At 46.6% G+C, this 18,282-nt stretch overlaps 1 protein-coding gene across 4 annotated transcripts in view; it reads left to right on the top strand.

Moving 5' to 3' along the window:
- The window catches only part of LOC148028236 (DEAD/DEAH box helicase), a 226,443-nt gene that overhangs the window by 97,552 nt on the left and 110,609 nt on the right, over positions 1 to 18,282 (top strand). For all 4 annotated transcript variants that reach the window (XM_087690017.1, XM_087690016.1, XM_087690018.1 and 1 more), the window contains exon 8: positions 14,236 to 14,306. In XM_087690017.1, coding sequence (XP_087546143.1) covers positions 14,236 to 14,306 — 71 coding nt within the window. The remainder of the gene's footprint in view (positions 1 to 14,235; positions 14,307 to 18,282) is intronic.

The following is an 18,282-nucleotide window of genomic DNA, read 5'->3' as shown; positions in this document are numbered from 1 at the left end:
AACACAGCAGTCTGTGGGGCTGGGATTGGTAAATGCAGCAATGTAACCATGTGAAGATAATGGCAGTTCATCACCGGAGCAGTGGGAGGATGGGCGATAGTTTTGGACCATGTAGCAGTAGTTGGCAGGGGCTGGATAGCTAGTGGAAGAGGGGTGATGGTTGAAACCTGCAAGACAACAATGGGGCTAAATGGTGGGCAGCGTGTCTATTTATAGATGCAAAAGGATTCTCCCAAATCAGGATTTTGCATGTGGGACACAAAAACTAGCTAGAGCGGGTCCCTTGTTAATGAAACTTTTGGTAATGTACATGTTTTGGGGCTGTTTTTAAAGAGCTAATCAAAATGCAATATATTTTAGCTCAAGGGGGACTCCTTTGTTTTATTGACTTAAGGATTGTCTAGTCCATAATTGTGCTCATTTGAGTATGGAGGATTCAGATGTGGATGTGTAAGAGCTAGATTGGTCTTTTCTCCAAAGGAGACATCCTCCTTGTAGTTATTACTACTAGTAAAGGCATGATTTTCAGTTTCACTTTGGAGGAGGATCAAAGTAGTGGTACATCAACCCAAATGCATCCGCATGCTTATTAGATGGATGGAGGCGTCAAGCTTATCAAAGGCCCCTTGAGAGATGACATTGTGATCTTAGAGAGTGGGTTTGGAGGGATCAATTCCTCAATAGGCCTTGCAATACTACATCAACCCAAATGCATCCACTTGCTTGTTAGATGGGTGGAGGCATCAAGCTTATCAAAGGAGGCCCCTGAAGAGATTACATTGTGATCTAAGAGAGTGGGTTTGGAGGGATCAATTCCTTGATAGGCCATGCAATGTGGCCTTCTTTGGTTACACTACTAGTTTGGGAAGGAGGATTTGGATGAGTAGGATCAGTGCATAGGTAGCAGCCACTCCCCATTCGCACAGACAGGGTATCTTAGATAGTTTCTTGTCCAACTTTGGGAGAAGGCTAGCTGAAAATTTTAGGCTTAGGAAGGTATCCCTCGTCCTATGGCTGTTAGCTCACAGGAGCTTAGCAATTGGTACATGGCTTGGATATGGCAGGGATTCAATGGCACATGTGAGAGGTGGTGAGGTAGAGGAGACACCAAGGTACCTATGGGACTATCCTAGAGCCCATAAGATATTGAGGAGATCCCTCAGGACGATCTTTCATTGCGCAATAGAGACCATGGTTGCAACTTTGGGGGGACTGTAGCTTGGGCCAAAGAAACATGCCCAACGTGCGGATATGAGAATTGTCAAGGGAGCCACTCCTTTCTCAGCATTGGTCAGCATTTGACCAGGATCCCCACTCTCGATCATTGGTGGGCACAGTCAACCGAGGGACATTGTCATAGATGGGAGCTGATTACTAATATTGTTGCTTGGGACATTTGGACTGTAAAGTGTATGGTGTAGCCAAGCTGTAAACATCCAGAATGTCTCTGCTGTAGATGTTCTTTTGAGGATTTGGATAGAGATCATCCATACTCTCTGCAGGAGACGGGAGAGGCTGCAGGGTGACTCTGAGAGGATGAGGAGACATACCTTCATGCAGACTTGGGAGTTGGGACTCTAGCGCCTTTGTTCAAACAGCCCTTTAGATGGTCTGGCATTATAGCCCTCTAGATTGTTTATTCACACAGCCATTGTATTGGTGATGTATGTAGCTACTCTCTGCAAGATTCTTTGTATTTTGTATTTTACTTCAGGGGATCTTTTCGGAGGTGTTGTTAACAAAATTTTATTTTCTTTGAAAAAAAAAGGATGTGGATATGTAAGCCACTGCTCATGTGGAGGGAATCACAAATCTGGAGGATATCAGAAGAATGATTGGGGGCTCTTCCTGATTCAGAAATGTCTTGAGGTTTATTTGAGTTGCATGCTGAAGAGAAATGCATGCCAAGGAAGAAGACTGAGAAAGTGGCAGGAGGGTTGACACCAAATCTGCTATATTAAACTGGGAACAGAAATACAAGACTGAACTTGAGGAGCACAGACTGAGGAGAGACTGCAAACTGAAGAAACTAGGTGAATAAATGACTGGAGACTGAAACAGATCAGCCCAGTACCGTAAGCATAAATCAAGATAGACTGACATGACTGGTGCTGGAATCAGACACCTGCATGGCTGTGAAGTGTGTGCTGTTGAGTCTGAAATAATTACTGTTGAGAATAGGGACCTCATCTGAAAGGTGAATAGTGGGATCAAGGAGCATTGGCTCACTCAGGGCAGAGAGGAGGTAGGTTAGCCTTGAGGCTTGCTTGTGAGAGTGATGCTTGCAAAACCAGTGAACACTTGGCTTCAGTCAGGCAGCCATATCTCCACATCTACATTTGAGTCTGATTTAGAATGTGCCTTTGGGGAGAGTGGTTAAGGCTAAAGATTTAGATGGATGACCTCCTTGCCTTTATAATTGGGAGTTGTGAGAAAACAATAGGGTTTCCAGAAAAATCAGAGTGTGCCTACACAAACGTACAATTAACTAATGAACTCAAGAAATAGAATGAGTAGGGGGAAAAAAAAACAAAAGTCTAAACTGAGTATGCAACGCATGAGATATGATGGATGCTCAAGGAGCAGAGTGCTGTCCTTTGAGGAGTGCGTTATAGTTTGATAGATGAATGCAAAAAGGAAGCAACCACATATGGCATAGGAGTTGCATGGATGGCGGCCAAATAGTATGCAAATGCAAGTAGGCACAAGGTATTGACACTTCAGAGGATTTTTAAACCTCGACTTCCAATACTCCTAGTCCATTTGGCATACAGGAAGAACTCACCCTAACAAAATGGATGGAGAAGTACATGCTTCACCCAAACGGTATATTGCACCTACATGTTGATAAAACGTAGCATTTCAATAAATGACTAAAAATAGCTAACTAATCACATGAATTATGGCAATGCAAAGGAGGGAAAATATACATATAGGCTGATTTGCAAAAGACAAGATGGAATCTCTGCTTTGCCCATACAGTAAAGTTATGATAATCAAAACCAAGATAGAGATACTCAAAATTTGCGCATTATTTGTTGAAGTGTTGAGCTAAAAATGCATATCATAAATTGATTAGCTCTTTAAAATAGCCCCAAAGCATGCGTTCCTAGAGAATCTGTCCCATAAGCCAAACCCTAATTTGGGAGGATCCACTCATCTATAAATACATAGGCTGCCCGTCACTTGACCCATCCTTGTTTTGCAGATTGTCGCTGACCGTCCTCTGCTGTCCACACCCATTCTTGGTGGATATCTAAGTTCGAGGTTGCTGTCCACCAGCTGGTGCATGCATCTAGTCTCTCTTCATCAAGAGATCATGAGGTAAGAGCACTCGTCATGTCGTGCAAGCTACCCCCACCCCCCGACTGTTCACCATGCGCCCCCCCCGCGGCCGGATTCACCGCGCCTGTCGCCATCACCACCCTCCCTCCTGCTTGTGGCACGTTGCTCCTTCCTCGTCCAGTGCCAGCTCATCATCCCCCCCGCCCCCCCCAGCCCTATTTTCTCCCCCCCTAGCTGCCGGCCTGCCCCCTTACCAATCCCCCGCTTGTCTTCCACCACTCCCCCCCCCCCCCCCCCCCCCCCCCCCCCTTCCCGTCTCCCCTTGCCCTTCATCTATAAATACATAGGCTGCCCGTCACCTAACCCATCCTTGTTTTTCAGATTGTTGCTGCCCGTCCTCTGCTGTCGACGTCCATTCCTGGTGGATATCTAAGTTCGAGGTTGCTGTCCATGAGCTGGTGCATGTGTCTAGTCTCTCTTCATCAAGAGATCATGAGGTAAGAGCACCCGTCACGTCGCGCAAGCTATTCCCCGCCCCCCGACTGTTCACCATGCCTCCCTCTTGTTGGATTCACCGCGCCTTCCCCTTGCCATTTCCCCTTGTCCCCGTCGCCACCCCCCCTCCTGCCTGGGGCACTTCCGCTTTGCCTGCGCTCGCCTTGCCCTGCCCTGACCCCCTGTGTGTGCCCCTGTGTGCACTCTGCGCCCCTTGCTTGCTCCTGCCCGGCCCTACCCCCCTTGCGTCCGCCCTGCCCACACCCCACGTGTGCTGGTCCCTCCCGCCCTCGCCCGGTTTTCTCCCTCCTGGTCGCCGCCCGCGCTTGCCCCCTTACCAATGCCCCGCCTGTCTTCTCCCCCTTAGCCTGCGCGCGTTGCCCCCTCCTTGAGGCCTGGCCCCCTGTCAGACGGACACCATCGGCAACAAAACCAGCAACTTCCTTGTCCCTCCCCTCCAGTTGCTCCCTCCCCCTGCAGCAACTCCCCCCTCCAATAGCATAGCAACGTGATAGGTAGGTTCTCAGCAGCAGGGACGTGCAATGGAAACCTTTGGTCAGATGCCGACGCACTTGTCGAGTGCCCCCCCATTCAAACACCTTGCGCGTCGTCCTTTCTGAGGAACAACTCTTAGCTGTCCAGGCCACAGAGTTGGAGCTTAAAGAAACAACGATATTTGGTCAGGTAGTTGAAGACTTGCCAACGAGGGCCCAACTGCGAGATTGGCTCCACTCCATGCTGCACATTGGCATAGCACAGATCGTGGAGGTAGTCCTCATGGGCCGAGGGATCCTCATGGTTCAACTCACATCTGTAGACATAGCTCGGGAGTTAGTGGAGAGCTCGCCCTATGCCTCCACGAAGGGGGTCATTTACATAGTTCCCTGGTACAGTGGCTTCACTGTGGAGACTTTTGCACTCCACAATAGATTTCTCAGACACCCAGTCACGTGACTTTTCCCCGGACTAGCGCTAGAGTACCGCCAGCTAGTGGAGGACTTTCAATGGCTCTTTGGCACAGTTCTTCCTGCCTCCATCGTGGATGGAGTGATAGCCGTAGGAGTTCCAAAGGTATGAGTGGCCATGAAAGACACAAAGAATATACCAAAGTTCTTGGAGATTGAGGCAAGAGGTCACTCCTTTAGGCAATAGGTCATTGTGAGTGGGCAATCGGGGCAGTGCTTGTGCTGCAACAACTTTGGGTATCAGGCAGTAGATTGCACACTTTTCGGAGCCAAGGCGGCTTCGCTGACAGGCCTATAGGTAGATGTTGACGACTTCACACGGGTGCAGAGACGACAGAGATGGAGACGGCAGGGGGCCGGTAGCCAGCTTCTAGGACGTAGTCTCGACAGCTTGGAGCACCAGGGCGAGTGACGCCTCCTCGGCAGAGCATACTACCCCCCCCCCCCCCCCCCCCCTCGAGGGTTACTAGCACCGAACAGGTGCCTGCTCGGTGAGTCATAGGTTTCCCCATGAGCTTACACCTTGCATTCGGAAATGTGAATAGCCTGCACTACAATGGGGCATGTGGTTCCAGGAAGTTGATTGTTTGGTAGGAGCTATAGCCTTCCGTTGCCGGAAGGATCCATATCTTACTTCTACAAGAGCACAAGCTCACTCCCACCCAGGGCGAGCGGGTAGCAAAGGTACTGCGGGGAAGCTGGCACACTTACTGGGAGTATGCCATTGGCGCCCACGGCAAGAGTGGAGGCGTATGCACCTCTATTGGCCCGAGTCTCACTGGCTATGTACGAGATCACGGGACAATAGTGGCAGGGAGGGTTCTATGGATCAGATTGGATATTGGGAACTTGTGCCTTGAAATCCTCAATGTCTATGCCCCTATGGAGGTTAGGGCACGCAACAGGTTTTGGGTGGAGATCGTGGATGGACTCCTAGAAATGGACTCTTGGATCATTAGAGGAGACTTCAACAACCTCGAGGCTTTGGAGGACCAATAGGACAGAGGTAGAAACTACTAGAGCATGGTCGGGGAGGAGTAGGAGGCATGGGAGGTCTTTCTATAGGCAGTAGGAGCACACGATGCTTGGAGAGACCCTGCCTTTCACAGGAGGGAGAGGTTGCTGGATTTCTCTTGGGGATATAGGCGGCTAAGTGGAGTCCTATTGGAGCGGTTGGACATGTTTTATGTGGGAGAGTGGGGAGGCTCTCGTGGAGGCCAGATTGGGCCATTGACGGGCACCATGTTGTCCGATCATTGCCCGGTTCTCCTGACACTAGATCCCCAAGCATGTGCCTTAGACACAGGATCTTGCCGGATCCCTGACTTGATCTATAGGAGGGAGGAGGTGGCAAGACAGATAGAGCAGATTTGGACTAGGGAGTGCAGCAGGAGGGACCGGATCGCAGATGAGGTTGCTGAGGTCCTAGCCAAGTCGACTACTATAGATACCAGATGATGGAGGACGAGGTTGCCACCGACTACTAGAGACGCTTTTTCCAGCAGGAGTTTAGCCTCAGCTAGAGGACAGTGATGTAGACAGCAGGTCCGGAATCACATCCTCTCCCTCGCCACAGAGGAGATGGGACGCTTCCTCCTAGCCCTCTTCACAGAGAAGGAATTGGGGGAGGCTTTCCATACAGAGGACGGACAGAAATGCCCGAGAGAGGATGGCCTTTCTACTGGGAAGTAGTGAAGGACCCTCTATTGATGGCCTTCCAGGAGATTTTCACTTCAGGGCAGATGCCAGGGAGCCTTTTTGGTAGGCCTTATCAGTCTTCTCCCCAAAGGGAGAAACCGGTTGGAGCTTTCCTAGTGGAGACTGATCACCTTATTGTCAGTGGCCTATAAGGCACTGGCAAAGATGATTGGTAGGCGACTACGCCCCCTGCTTCACGATATCATCCATGACCCATAGACAGGCTTTGTCCAGGATAGGAGCATCCTTGACAATGCATTCACCTTTTGTAAGGCGACAGAGTGGACTCAGCACAATGGGCAGAAACTGGCTGTACTACTCTTGGACTTCGAGAAAGCTTATGGCAGGGTGGACTGGGATTTCCTAGAGGGCACCATGGTGAGGTTGGGTCTCCCCCAGGCTTGGATTCGTGGGGTCTCCGCCTTTTACAGATCAGCCACCAATAGGGTTCTCATTGGTGGTAGGCGAGGGGAGGAGTTTCGATTCGCGAGATCGGTCCGCTAGGGCTGCCCCCTGGCCTGGTACCTGTTCCTACTCTTTGCAGAGGCGATGTCTCACTTTCTCGGGTTACATGGAGTAGATTACGCGGACTCCGACTTCCAGTGAGAGAGGAGACTGAGTTGTTAGACTCAGAGTATGCAAACGATACGGGCCTCTACATAGAGGACGATGAGTTGATGCTGGAGAGAGTGAGGCTAGCTCTTGAGGTGTTCTGTTCTGCAGCGGGAGCGAAAATCAACTGGTGAAAGTTGGTTGGTTTCCTCACAGACCCAGACTCTAGCACGGAGTGGGGCATCCACTTGGGATTTAGATGGGTGAGCAGAGGGTAGACCGTTCGATACCTAGGGTTCTAGGTGGGACTCGACATGACTCTTGCCCAACATTTTCTTCTAGTCCTCGATTCTATTTGGAGGCAGCTGACCTATTGGAGCAGGGCTCGCCTCTCACTAGCTGGCCAAGCCCTAGTGGTTAACTAGGTCCTCCTAGTGACGGCCTAGTACATCGCCTCGTGTTGGTGCTTCTCCTCATCCTGCGTAGTGTAGCTTCGCCGCCTAGTGCGGAACTTCCTCTTGTTCGGGTCAGACGGCTCTAGGGATTGCAGGGCCAAGGTGGCGTGGGCGTCCATTATAGGGCATCGATCAAAGGGAGGGCTTGGGATCATAGACTCAGAGTATCAGAGTATGGCCCTCTTGGGCAAGCTAGTTGTCTGCGGCCTCACACCGGGAGAAGAGGAACTAGGATCGCCTCTCTCCATCTTGTCACAGAGGAGGTGGAGCAAAAGGGTGAGCTAAGGTGCCTAGAAGCTAATGAAGGCTCTAACAAGTATGTTTGGGACGTGTGAGGAGAAATGGCTTCAGAGGTACAATCAATGTTTGCCCAGAATCAGCTTTAAGCATACACACTTTGACTCTATACTTGTCTAAGAAGTGGGGCTCAACTAATAGCGAGCATTGAGCCATCAAGGGAGAGTCCACAATCTCTATCTCCAACTCAATAAAAATAGGGTATACACCCAATATGTGAATACTTGATGTCCCACATGCTAATGCTTTATATTAAAATGCTTTTGGCGCAATGATAAGGATGTAAGCTAAACCTAGAGAAAACGTAGCAAGAGCAGAAAATGCAGACCCACTTGATAACTAACTAATGAAATCCGCTTTAGAAAACCCAAAGGGTAGTAATTGAAAACTTTACGAGCAATTTACTTAAGCTCAATCATGAAAGCAACAATAAAGCAATTAACACACTTAGCATGGGGGAGCTAGATGTTAAGCCAAAAAAGTTGCATTACACATTAAATCTTCATTAGCTCATCATAACAGCCCCAAAAATCAAACTTACCAAAGTTTTTGTGTCCCATAAGCAAATACCCAAACATTGGAGGATCCACATCTATAAGTAGGAGACTACCTAGCCACTTAGTTTATCCCTTTTTTGTAGGTTATCCACAATTCTTTTCATCCTCCATCCATTAGGCACCTCATTCAACTTGGCACAGTTATTTTGAGCTCTCACCCTTTAACCTAGTGACTCCTACAGGTTGTGTTTGCCCTAGCTTGCTAACACCATCATCATCATCTACAATAGGTTGTTTTGGCTAAGCTGTTTCCACAGCTAACTCTCTTACCACCACACTTTCATACTTCTTCATCTGTTTACTTTGTCTCTGATAGATTGGACAGGTGATTGGGACAGTCTTCTATTTTGTGATGTTGGATCTAACCATCCCTATATTTGTCCTCATGGACACAGTTACTTCTCTAAAGAAAAGAAAGATAAGAAAAAGTACAAAGTTGCTTCATCGCCTTTGTAGGTTTTGGTAGGCTGCTAGGTAGTCGACAAGCACCCTTTGTTCGATGCTTGGCCTCTTTGGGGTGACCCTTTGGGCTCTTGGGGTAAAGATAACCATCGCTTCTATAGTCTTGGTGTTGAGAAACCACTTCTTCAGTTTACACACTTCATTTAGGGTTTCGCATTGACAGCCCCAAAAAGGGTTGGCGTCGACATTTTGGTCACTCTTTTAGTGGTCACCCACACATTGGTGCACCACCCTAGATAGCTTATGCCTAAAAAAAGCCAGTCACTTCTTTCATTTTTCACTCCTATCACTTTTACCACTCTCTTGAGTCATTCTTCACTCCACTTCCTCTGTCATTAGACACCCTTCCCTTCTCTCACTAGCCCCTTCCACTACCCTCACACCCCTTCAGGAGGACATTGCAGTTCGTGGCTCATGGCTGCCTTCACCCTTCCTCTTTAGCTTTAGGTGCCCTATTCTAGCATCAGGTCTTGCGTTTGGAGCATCTTTCACTTGGCATCACCATCATCTCCTTGACGCCATCACTCTTTTCCATTAGGCTCCATCTTCACTTGTGTTTTTAAGTGTGGAGATCTTCTCCTTGCTTGGCGTCATTATCTCTAGCTTGGTGTTAGCATCCTAGTCTCCGGCAAGAGTCTACATGATCAAGCATCAGTGATTTCATCACTCGTCTATCACAGGGGCTGTTGGGACTTGAGTTTTTGCAGCCTGGCTTCTCCTCCATCGCTTGGCGTCACTTGTCTATTACAGGGGTTGCTAGGAGCTGCGTTTTGTGTAGCTAGCTCCTTCTCCATCACCTGGCGTCATTCGTCTATCACAGGGATTGTTGGGACCCGCGTTTTTGCAGCTTGGTTTCTCTTCTATCACCCGACGTCACTCTCTATCTCATAGAGGCTGCTGGGACCTGCGTTTTTGTAGCCCAGCTCATCCTCCATCATCTAGTGTCATCATCATCCACGTGGCGTTAGCATCTTGGCTGCTTTCCTTGCGTTTGATAGCTTCAACACTCCGGGATTTGGATTTTGCTACCCAGGTCACTCCTCGACATCAGAGGACTACCGTTTGCTCCCTTGATAGTTGGTGATTATCTTTCACATCTCTGATAGTATCAGAGGACTGCGGTCCGCTCCCTCAACAGTTGTCCCTCACCTTTCAATGATTACTTCGATAGTCCAGTGCCGGGAAGATTGCATTTCACTCCCTTCACTATGCAGATTTCCATAGGTGCTGCTGCTTGATTTAGATAGGACAAAACGATTATCTTTTGGGCTTCGGTTTCGCTGTATCAGCTTTTCTTCTCATCTCCTGATTTAGTGCATCAGCATTGTGTTCTTCTTGTGTTTCTGAGTTTCTCTCCTCTCTCAGTGTTTGCCGTACATAGTCTGTGTTAGTCCTCGCATAAACCCTATTGTCTCTTTGCATTATTACTTATTTTGACATGGTATCAAAGCATACCTATTATTTTTGACATGGTATTAGAGCATACCTATTATTTTTGACATGCTATCAGTGTAGGAGCTCTGAGAGCTAAAGAGCCTGCTCATTAGGGTAGACAAAGATAGGTTGTGGGTTCAGCATCATCTACTGATTTCCCCTTTCATTTTCGCTTCATCACCAAGAGACACAAATACCATTGTCTTCCTCTCCTACTCACCCACCCTTTTATAGGTTGACACTTCGGTGCTATGACTTCTCCAGAGGGAGATGGACAGAGCACTTGATGCTTCTCTTCTGGCATCATCGGAATCCCCACTGATGCTTGCCGACATGGACCTTTGCTCCCTACCCCACTGGAGTAAATGCATCCACCCCCAGGCACTCGTTGTGCGTCCTTTCCCTTTGGGGCCAGAGAGTTTATTCTACATCGGCTTTCGGATTTTTATGCTCAAGGCAATAAGACGCATCCAATGGGCACGAAGCCCTTTTTGAGCCACAAAAGGATGGACTAGTACCATGGCCTCCTCACAATTGCTGCAATGCACTACGGGGGGTGCTTTTGCTTCTAGGGTTTTAGGAATGCCACCTTGACAACCCGTGCATAAATGCATGATCTACAATACAAAGGTTCTCCCATGTGCCATTTTTAGGCTGTTGTTGTTGTTGACTTTCTCATTTACTTAAACTTGTTGTTCTCCAGTCTATATTTTCATTATGCCAATGTTAAGGAATGGGTCACATAGACCTATTAAATGGTAGCCTTTCAAAGATTGTTTGGGAGTTTATATCTAAATTTACATGTAGCTGCGAAATGGGTCTTTGGACAGTCCTTCCACTAGTGTTGCAAAGGTTTGCAATCTCATTACATTTCATATTTATCTCCTTTGTGTTTCATCAAAGAAGGGAATGCACTCTCTTTGCCCTTAAAGAGAGCTTCTATCTCTTTGGCTTTAGAGGGGACCCCTAACCTCCACCCCAAGGGGGGGCACCTACTCATCATGAAGTTTGTTACCTACCCTTTACTTTTTTGGGATGGCTGTCTTCAAGCAGTTGTTTCTACCCACACAGTGATGCGCCACTGTAGATAGCTTATGCTTATAAATAGGCAGTCACTTCATTCATTATTATTTTTTATTTTCTTGAAAATAATTCACTTCATTGATTCTTCACTCGTACCACTCCTACGACTCTCTTTAATCATTCTTCACCCCTCTTCCTCGGTCATTAGACACCCTTTCCTTCTCTCACCAGCCCCTTCCACTACCCTCACACCCCTTCAGGAAGATATCACAGTTCGTGGCTCATGGCTGCCTTCACCCTTCCTCTTTAGCTTCAAGCGCCCTATTCCAGCATCAAGCCTTGTGTTTGGAGCATCTTCCACCTGGCGTCACCATCATCTCCTTGGCGTCAACACTCCTTTCCATCAGACTCCACCTTCACCTACGTTTTTCACTGAAGATCTTCTCCATGCCTCGCATCATCATCTCTAGCTTGGTGCTAGCATCCTAGCCTCTGGGGACAGTCTATATCATTGAGCGTCAATGATTTCATCACTCGTCTATCACAGGGGTTGCTAGGACGTGCGTTTTTGTAGGCTGGCTTCTCGTCCATCACCTGGCGTCACTCGTCTATTATAGGGGCTGCTGGGACTTGATTCTGTGCATCATCACCGTGGCCTTCTTGTGTTTCTGAGTTTCTCCTCTCTCTGAGTGTTTGCCGCACACAGTGTGTTACTCCCCGTAAACCCTATTGTCTCTTTGCACTATCACTTATTTTGACATGGTATCAAAGCATACCTGCTATTTTTGACACTTGATAGGTCCTTGGGCAGCCAATTTGGACCCTTGGCCTGATGCCCTAGCTTCTTTGGGGTGGGATGCTTCCAACTACCATGGGATGAGCTATGCTTGGAGTCATCCATTTTTGCTTTCAATTTTGGGACTAAGAGGGTGTATTACACTAAAAAAGATGCATTATACATTAGATCTTCATTAGCTCATTATAACAGTCCCAAAACTTCAACTTTAGCAAAGTTTCTGTGTTACATAAGCGTACCTCCATACTTTGGGAGGATCCACATCTGTAAATAGGATGTTGCTTGGCTAGTCAGTTTATCCCTTATTTTGCAAGTTACCCTAGCTCTTCCTATCCTCCATCCATTGGGTGCCTCATTCAGCTTACTATTGTGGTCATCAGGAGGTGTCGCCCTTTGGCCTAGCCACTCCTATAGGCTGCGTTTTGCCCTAGATTGCTGACGTCATCATCATCTACAACATGTCATTTTTACTTTTTCAGGACTTTTGTTCATCAGCCTCTGCTGCGATTGGTGGTTAGAGCACTTAGGGTTCATTTCTAGCGGATGACACACATTGACATCTCCCTCAGCCCACTCCCATGAGAGCCATTGGCTGTTGGACTGCTCTCCCCTTCAGCATCTTGTACACTCTTTCCTTCATGTACAGCTTTATTTGTGTTTTTGTGTTTTGCATGTGTTTGGTTCTCTCTATTTCAGTTGTGGTTGTACACTCGGTGTTTGCTTTTGGAAACCCTAGCATATCTCCACATTAGAATGCTCCTACCCAGAGACAAAACATAGATTACTCCCAAAGCTGGGTGTCTCTTGCAATATTTCTTTAAGATCATTAGAACGGTGACGAACCATTCAAACTAGGTACAAAGAACCTGATTCTGCTCTGAAACTCAAAATTTCAGCGAGTAGCAGTCTTTAACCAGAAAATTGTTTTTGTAGCTGCAACATATAGATCAGTTCGACCCTGCGTGCCGACTAAATCTCAAGTTTCTCTCACCAATAGTGACTATAGGCTTTGGAACTAACCACATTTTCCTTGAAAACTTCAATTTCTGCATAAACTCCTCAAAAGCCACTTCTGCACAGGTCAAGCCCACCACCAACAGCAAATCCTATGCTTTGAGGAGAGAGAATGCTGCAAACAACTGGCACAGGACCCAAGACAGCAAGTTTATATTGAACAAGGAACATTTAAGCTGTCACTAGTGCCAAACACTTAAAAACCCAGCCTTGCACGAGGCTGTTCAGCCTGTATCCATGCACACACAACAGAGTTACAAACTGTCTTTCACAACAAACTACAGGAGAAGAGAGAGAATGCTAGCAAAGCATGCACAACATCCATGACTGCTGTCGAAACTGCCATGATTGCTAGAAAAGCTGCCGCCCTCTTCCTTCAATTGCACAACTGCTCAAGCAGATGCGTTGACTAATAAGGAATGCCACGATTGGCTGAAAAATGGACATGATTAGCTTTTTTCTTATGTTTCCAGCTTTCTTCATATTTTTAACACTGAAAAATCATAATTACACACACACACACACACACACACACACACACACACACACACACACACACACATCATTAAATTGGGTGTCTTGGCCCAACCATCTGCCCAAATTTAATAATCAAACGGAATTCAAACTTTCACGCTAAGGTTTAAAACGCCCTGATAAATTAAATGCACACTTTGCACTTGCACATGTAAGAACTAATTAGATTTGTGGCTCTGAACTATTAAACCATTGCCATTGATGGGTCTGCCCATGTCTTGTGCAACTTATGCTGTTTCTTGCCTGCCCAAAGAGCTAGCCATGTCAAAATCGGCAAATGAACAAGGTAGATGATGATATTCTTGGTGTTATTGGAGAATTGCATTGGAGGTAATGGCTGTTTTTAATACATGTCATCATGAAAAACCCTTTTTGGAAAGAACAGCCTCAACAATGTAGGCTATTCAAGGAGAAAAGAAGCCATGTCAGTAGTTTCTAATTCTGAAATAGGAAAGTGCTGGAAGAGAGTGGTTTTGCAGAGATATCTCTCAAGATAATGGTAAGTTTGTCTAGGATGTTTAGTTAAAGTTTTGCGTAAGGAGAGTTTGTCTTACGAGCTGCTTGAACATTTTGATTTCATCAGGAACCTACTTTTATTTTGAATAGTGTAACCGAGTGCTAGTTTATTTCATACTAGTTGCTGAAGGTATTCCATCCATGCCCTGCAGGTATTGAACTCAAGAAGATTGCACTTGAAGCTTTATTTCCTGAAGTGAGAATTGGCATTGCTCATGGAAAAGTATGTGATGTTGAATCTTATTTCATTGCATTTTTGGGCAGCTTAACAACAGAGCAAGATTTTTAATAGTGCAGTAGAGATGTACAGTCATTGGCATTGTGAATTTTCTCTAACTCATCGTTGGAAGAGAGGGGAGGGAGTGATATTTGATGGGAGGCCCTTTATCTCTCAATTCCTTTGCACTAGTTTACAAAGGTGTTTGCACTACGATAAACAATTAGGTGCTGTCAATGTTCATACTAGGCATTATTTCTCCCACCTTTAAAGATCTGCTGCCCCTCTCTTCGTCCACATTGTGTTTGCCCTTCCGTTCCCTCATCTAATCTGCCAGTAATTAGATGAGACAGACCCCCCTCTCCTCTTCTTGTTAAGCCACATAATTAGCCCTTAATTTCATCTAATCTTGTTGGCTAATGTTATCAGCTCTGGAATAGGGTTGTACTTGATTCATCATAGTACCGTTTTGTTTTTTGAGTTATTGTGTACTACTTCTCTCTCAAGCTTATTGTTTGGGTTCATTTTTAAGTGTTTTCTTTGTAACGCCTAGGATTCATTGGACTCACCATGAGTGCTAGGTTTGTTAGAGCAACTATAGACCAATTCATCATGTCTTGGCTTGAATCACCCAAGCTCTTACCCTCTAAGGCATTGACATCATTCTCCTCTCCTTGCATCATGGCTCTTTAGGATTGGCATACTACATCTTCTACATTGACAACCTTTCCTTACTGTAATTCTTCTTCTTCTACCTTGATTGTTGAAGTTGCACAAATGGAACCACCACTTGGTCAAATGTCGCCCGAGTTCACAATGGATGGCTTGGCATTTGAATCCTTGTTAATTCCACGAGTTTAAGGTGCTGAATTCACTGTACGATGCTTTCTCTTGTTGGCACAGGTTTTAAGGTGGTTGCTAACCCCTAATTTTTGCAGAAATTTAGGGTTTATAGTAGAGATTCTTTTGTTGTCCACCAAATTTGGCTGAGATTTTAGTGTACAATGCCTTCTCTTGTTGGCACAGGTTTTAAGGTGGTTGCTAATCCCTAATTTCCACAGAAATTTAGGATTTATAGTAGAGATTCCTCTGCTGTCCACCAAATTTGGCTGAGATATGCTCAAAATAGTTGAGAAATGTTGAGATCTCTTGAAAGTAGGTTGGAGAAGGTGAGAGAAAGCCAAGATGAGAGAGAAATCTGATTTTCTTTGCAATAAAACCCTAAAATCTGCCTCCTACCTACTCCCGTTTGCATTTAATGCTGTCACCTATTGCCAAGTACTTCCAAAATGCTGTCACCTGATCAACAATGTTGTTGCGAGCTTATAGAAGGTGTCTCCTTGCTATCTCTGCCTGCATGGTTGTCTTCTGCAGGAATTTGTTGTTCTTTGATCACAAAATGGACCAATAGCTTCCCCCCCCCTCTCTCTCTTCTAGGCTGTAATTTGAATGAATGGTTGAGATTGAGCTCCCAAAAACGTTTTCTCGGTTTGCATGGGAATTTTTGCCAAGTGATTTTTTTGGAAGTAAAATGTGGCTAAATATATTACTCAGAAGGCTGATTACAATGAAGTGCACATGCTCAACAGACTAGTTGGAGCTGACACAAATCACAAATCCATCATGTATAGAAGCAACTGTGCCTGTTGAGGAAAAGTGTGATGGGCGGTTTGGCCAGATGAGCTAGTGGCTGTGTGAGGAGGGGGGGGGAGTTGGGCTGCTGGTGAGGAGAAGATATGGGCATGTGAGACTCGTTACCCCTTGTGGAAGGGGGGGGGGTTTCACATGTATTGGTTAAGGGTCAGGGTCAGGGTTATGGGGGCTTATCGGCAGGGGAGATGGTGGGGAAGACGAAGAGTGAGGGATGGTGGGGTGGTTAGAAGTATGAGGCGGGTATGGAGGGGGGCAAGTGGTTTCGGAGGAGGAAGGCTGTGGGAGAGGGTTGGGGGGCAGTCCATGAGGAGAGGGTGAGCGTGGGGGCTCGGGGATCTCAGCTAGGGTAGCCTGTGACGCCTCAGTGGGTGGTGAGGGTGGAGGCTTGTGATCGTGCTAGGTGGGACGAGTGGAGGGGTGGTGTGCGGTGTTCTGACGGGGGCGCGTCACTCCCCTTCTGCTCTGTTGTCGCGGCCATGTCTAAGGGATTGACTAAGGTCCCCCCTACCGTCTTCCTCTTTGTTGTCGTTGGACCTATATAAAACTGCCAGCATCCACTTGCGTATCTGTCGACTGAGCTGCCTTGGCTCCGAAACGCGTGCAATTTGTTGCCTGATGTCCAAAGTATAGCGTCGCAGGCACTGACCAAGCTGCCTTGTCACAATAACTTGCTGCTTGAAAGAGTGTCTGCCGGCCTCAATCTCAAGAAACGTAGGTATGTTCTTTGTATCTTTCACAGCTACCCGTATCTTCGTGACTCCTGCGGTTGTCACTGCATCCATGAAGAAGGGAGGAGAACTGTGCCAAAGAGTTGTTCAAAGTCCTCCACTAATTAACAATAGTGTACCACGAGTTCGGGGAATAGGAGGGTGACTAGGTGTCTAGGAAACTTATTGTGGAGCATGAATTTCTCCACTATGAAGCCATTGTATCAGGGAACCATATAGATGACCCCCTTCGTGGAGGCATAAGGTGAGCTATCCACTAGCCCACAAGATGCATCCGCGGAGGTGAGTCAAACCATGAAGATCCCTTGACCCATGAGAACTACCTCCGCGATGTGTGATGTGCCAATGCGTAGCGTGGAGTAAGCCAATCCTGAAGTTGGGCCATGGATGGAGAATGTCCTACGACCTGACCAAAGATTGTTGTTTTTTTCAGTTTCAGCTTTGTGGCACGGAGGGATAAGAGCTTTTCCTCAGAAAGGTTGATGCGCAAGGTGTTTGAGTGGGGGGCACTCACAGAATCCATCGGCGTTTGACTAGAGGTTTCCATTGCTCATCGCTGTTGAGGACCTACTGAGCTAGTTGTGCTACCGAGGGGGAATGTTGCTGCAGACGGAGGGAGCAACAGGGGGATCAATCACTTTGGGCTAGTGCTATTTACAGGCGTTGGTGGCGAGACAGGCGAGGTAGAAGATGTTGAAATGGAAGAATGGAAACGATGTCTATCATATCCCATCATTCTCTGTAGGTGACGTAGGAAACTCAAACATAAAATCCATTGCAATGCTCTTTCAAGGCCTATCTAGAATAGGCAAGGGATGCAACAAGCTCGACATCTTTTGCCTATCATGCTTTACCTTTTGGTGTATGATGCATGCCGTCGCAAACAACTTTACATCATACCTCAAAGCTGGTCAATAAAAGAAATGCTCTAGTGTCTTGACTATGGCACTTTGTGTTCTACATACGAAGGAGCACGAGTTTCAGAGGTAACTCTATGCCTCAACTGCTTCGTGACATACGATTGCCTATGTATAATTAGAAATCCATCTCTAAGTAGAAAGTGCTCATGTCTCTGGCCATTTCAAAGCTGATCATAAACATCAACAAAGTCCGAATCAATAGCATATTGCTCTTTCATGGTATCCAACTCAATGTGATAAACCATGCTGATGGATGAAATTCATGGCTTACATGACAGTGCATCAGCCACAACATTCATTGTTCAAGGCATGATAATCAATGCACGTACGCCATGAACCATCCTTTTTCTGCACCAAAAGTAGAGGAGAATAATAAGGAGATGAGCTAGGTTCAATCAGCCATCTTTTTAACAGCTCATTCACCTGAATCATAATCTCCTTCTGGGCTGCACTCACTCTGTAGGGTGGCTTATTAGATGGGCTACTTTCTAGGGATAAGGTCTCTGCCATGATCTTCAGGCTCTTCAGGCAGTAGTTGCCCTAGAAGTGAGCGAGAGAAGTGATCGGTGTACATTTTCAGAAATACCATGTGATCCTTCTCTAACTTAGACATGTTTCTAGCATTCTCACTATCATCTTTATTCTTAGTAAAAACCAAGTACGTTGAAAAACGATTTTTCA

This window comes from Lygodium microphyllum, chromosome 12, assembly GCF_053477565.2.
Source record: "Lygodium microphyllum isolate KBCC chromosome 12, Lygodium_microphyllum_v1.1.10, whole genome shotgun sequence".
Taxonomy (NCBI): Eukaryota; Viridiplantae; Streptophyta; class Polypodiopsida; order Schizaeales; family Lygodiaceae; genus Lygodium; species Lygodium microphyllum.
Note: the sequence above shows the minus strand (reverse complement) of the source record. Positions and strands in the feature narration are given on the sequence as shown.